General features: G+C 40.4%; 2 protein-coding genes across 2 annotated transcripts in view; both read right to left on the bottom strand.

The window, feature by feature from the left end:
• Window positions 1-289: 289 nt before the first annotated feature.
• On the bottom strand, window positions 290-793 carry LOC106089748 (rho-related protein racF1-like). The gene has a single exon (XM_013255719.2). It carries the CDS (start codon window positions 791-793, stop codon window positions 290-292), a length of 504 nt encoding a protein of 167 aa, XP_013111173.2.
• A 2,414-nt stretch (window positions 794-3,207) lies between these two features.
• LOC106089747 (uncharacterized) overlaps window positions 3,208-3,232 on the bottom strand; it is a 630-nt gene continuing 605 nt past the window's right edge. Inside the window, exon 1 of the mRNA XM_013255718.2 lies at window positions 3,208-3,232. This exon is cut by the window's right edge and continues 605 nt beyond it. Coding sequence (XP_013111172.2) covers window positions 3,208-3,232 — 25 coding nt within the window.

The following is a 3,232-nucleotide window of genomic DNA, read 5'->3' as shown; positions in this document are numbered from 1 at the left end:
TTGTGGGTTTGGTGTAATTCATTGCGAAGTGAGGTGAAAATCAGTGCTTATGGGTTGTCTCCGCTAAGTGGGATGTTGTCTTTGCTGCGAACATTTAGCTGTGTTGAATAAAGTGGCAACTACCAAACAGGGTGACTACGACAAACACAAAATTTCATTAATTTTTGGAAGACACAATTTTAAGGATATTAGTTAAATTTAATTGAATTTCATTTTATTTTTGCAACTGAATCAATGGATTAAATAATATATATATTATAATAATTCACAAATGCCCCTCGGTCACCCTTTAATTGTACAAAACACTTCTCAAAGCAAAATCAAAGACTTCCCGAACACTTTGCACTCTTAAGCAGGAACATTTCATATAATGTAACTTGTCATAGTTACTACAGAGATTTAGGCAATCATTTCGATTCACATTCTTCCTCCAATTAAATAGTTTACGACTTTTTAAATCAGGTAGTAAGCCCAGCAGGTATATATTACAGCCTGGATCCTTGTCAAGGATATTCTTTAACCATTTGTCACATGCCATTTGAAATGTTTGATAAATTGACACATTGAAACAATTGAAATATATGCGTACTTCAGCACCGGCTCTGCTCGATATTATGGCTTCATCCAAATCATCTATTTGTGAGATCTCCTTGAGTTGTATGTGATAACGTCGACCATGTATTTGGTGATCGTGGTAGGCATAGCCGAAATGTAGTTTCCATAGATATGTGTCCACTAGCAAGGACTTGCCAATGCCACTTTCACCGACCACAAAGAATTTTATAACTCGCATAATCGTTTGCGCTGCAAATGTTCAAGATATACTGCAAGCAAAGAGCCTTCATTGCAATGAAAAGCTACTGATATCATGCATTAGTAAGTGAATAATCATGAAATGTTATCGTCTTTAAATATCGTGGTATAAAAAAAGGTGAATAAACCTCAAACAATTGTTTGCAGGGCTGGAGCGAATCGAATAAATCTGCTACAAATCAGCAAGTAAAGCAACAAAAGCTTTGCATGTATCACCACTTTTATATATAGATCGTATATCCTACGAATTGTGCATGAGCTCGCGACAACATAGAGTAAAGAGCCGCAAAGATCTTGTAAATTCTAGATTCCCTATGAAAATTGCCTATCCAAGGTCAAACTCTGCAGCTTGGGTAGCTTACTTACTTACTTTACCTTAATGGGCTATGACAGAACATTTGTTCCACTCGACGAAGATAGAATAGTGCCGCAAGCGCTAAAATCTTTGACACCAAGTTTTGAGGTGTCTCCCACCACTTGATCGTTTTCATCGGGCTTTTGGTCTTCCCGGTTTGCTTGTACCACTGTGTTTGCCTTCAAAAGACTTCTTTGCTGGAGCTTCTTCATCCATTCTGACAACATGATCTAGCCAACGCAGCCGTTGTATGCCATTGTCGTCATACAGCTTGTGGTTCATACGATGCCTATATTCTCCATTAACGCAAACTGGTCCATTGATTTTACAAAGAATCTTTCTCTCAAACACCTCAAGCACTGTCTCGTCTGGTGTCACAAGTACTCTTGCCTCCGAACCATATAACAATTCGGGTAGTATCAGTGTCTTGTATAATGTGATCTTCTTCGGTCGAAAGGTGGCCTTGTTTCTAAACTGCCTACTTAATCCAAAGTAGCATCTGTTTGCCAGTATTATTCTTCGCTTTATCTCGAAACTGGTTTCATTCGTTTCGGTTATGGCGGTGCCGAGGTAGACAAAGTTGCAGACTATCCCAAAGTTGTGGTTCTCAACATTCTCCATCTTCTTTATCTGATCAGTTGTACAGGACGTTTTGGTAGTTGATACGAGGGCTGCGTAGTCTATCCCTTTAAGTCGGAGTATTCAGCCGGAGTCGGAGAGCGTTTAGGAGTCAGGGCTAACATGCTCAACTCCGAACCAAATTGCAATTCCGGCTCAATAATCTGACTCCGACTTCGACTACGGGCTCAAAATACCATCACACAATACGGTATACATCCTACTTCGCAAGGACCGCTACAGCAGCGAGACCGTTTGGAAAACATTCAAAACTTTAGAACTTCAACACACACACACACCCACTTGACCATCTTCGAAGACTTCAACGGTGTAGCAGCCTTCAACTCACCGAGCTTTTCGATGCAGTCTAGAATAAGTAGTTAATTCATCCTACGTCGCATGGCTTTAACTGTCCATCACTACGTACCCATCCATCTGCCCCTGTCCATCCATTACCACCTACCCATCCTACCTACCATCTACCAATCTACTCCGAAAATAAACAGCACACTTATCTTATGGTCGAGGGTATAAAAAGACGATTCTTGATCGTCATGACGATTCTTGATCGTCATGTTATTTTAAGCCGATCTAGCCATGTCCTTCTGTCTGTCCGTCCGCCCGCCCGTCTGTCTGTCGAAAGCCCGCTAACTTTCAAAGGAGTAAAGCTAGCCGCTTGAAATTTTGCACAAATACTTTTTTTTAGTTTCGGTCGGTTGGGATTGTAAATGGGCCATATTGGACCATGTTTTGATGTAGCTGTCATATAAACCGATCTTGGATCTTGACTTCTTGAGCCTCTAGAGGGCGCAATTCTCGTCCAATTTGACTGAAACTTTGCACGTGGAGTTTTAATATCACTTCCAACAACTGCGGTCCATTTTTTGATATAGCTGTCATATAAACCGATCTTGGGTCTTGACTTCTGGAGCCGCTAGAGGGCGCAATTCTCATCCGATTTGGCAGAAATGTTTGTACAACGGCTTTTCTCATGACTTTCAACATACGTGTCTAATATGATCTGTATTGATCGGTAGCTTGATACAGCTCCCATATAAACCTATCTCCGGATTTTGCTTCTTGAGCCCCTACAAGGCGCAATTCTTATCCGAATGAACTAAAATATTACACAATGACTTCTACAATGTTCAGCATTCATTTGTGGTCCGAATCGGACTATAACTTGATATGGCTCCGATGGCAAAAAAGTTCTTATTCAATATTCTTTGTTTGCCTAAAAAGGGATACCGCGCATAGAACTCGACAAATGCGGTCCATGGTGGAGGGTATATAAGATTCGGTCCGGCCGAACTTAGCACGACGCTCTTACTTGTTTAAAACAAATTTTTTCCACATAAGCCTTTTAAACAAACTTTAAAATGTTTCTCTTCTATTCACTTCAATACAATCGCATTACACAACTATAAGAAACATTCCTCCCCTGGA

The sequence above is a fragment of the Stomoxys calcitrans genome, chromosome 3, assembly GCF_963082655.1.
Source record: "Stomoxys calcitrans chromosome 3, idStoCalc2.1, whole genome shotgun sequence".
In the NCBI taxonomy this organism is placed as follows: Eukaryota; Metazoa; Arthropoda; class Insecta; order Diptera; family Muscidae; genus Stomoxys; species Stomoxys calcitrans.
This window is presented reverse-complemented; position numbering and strand designations above follow the sequence as displayed.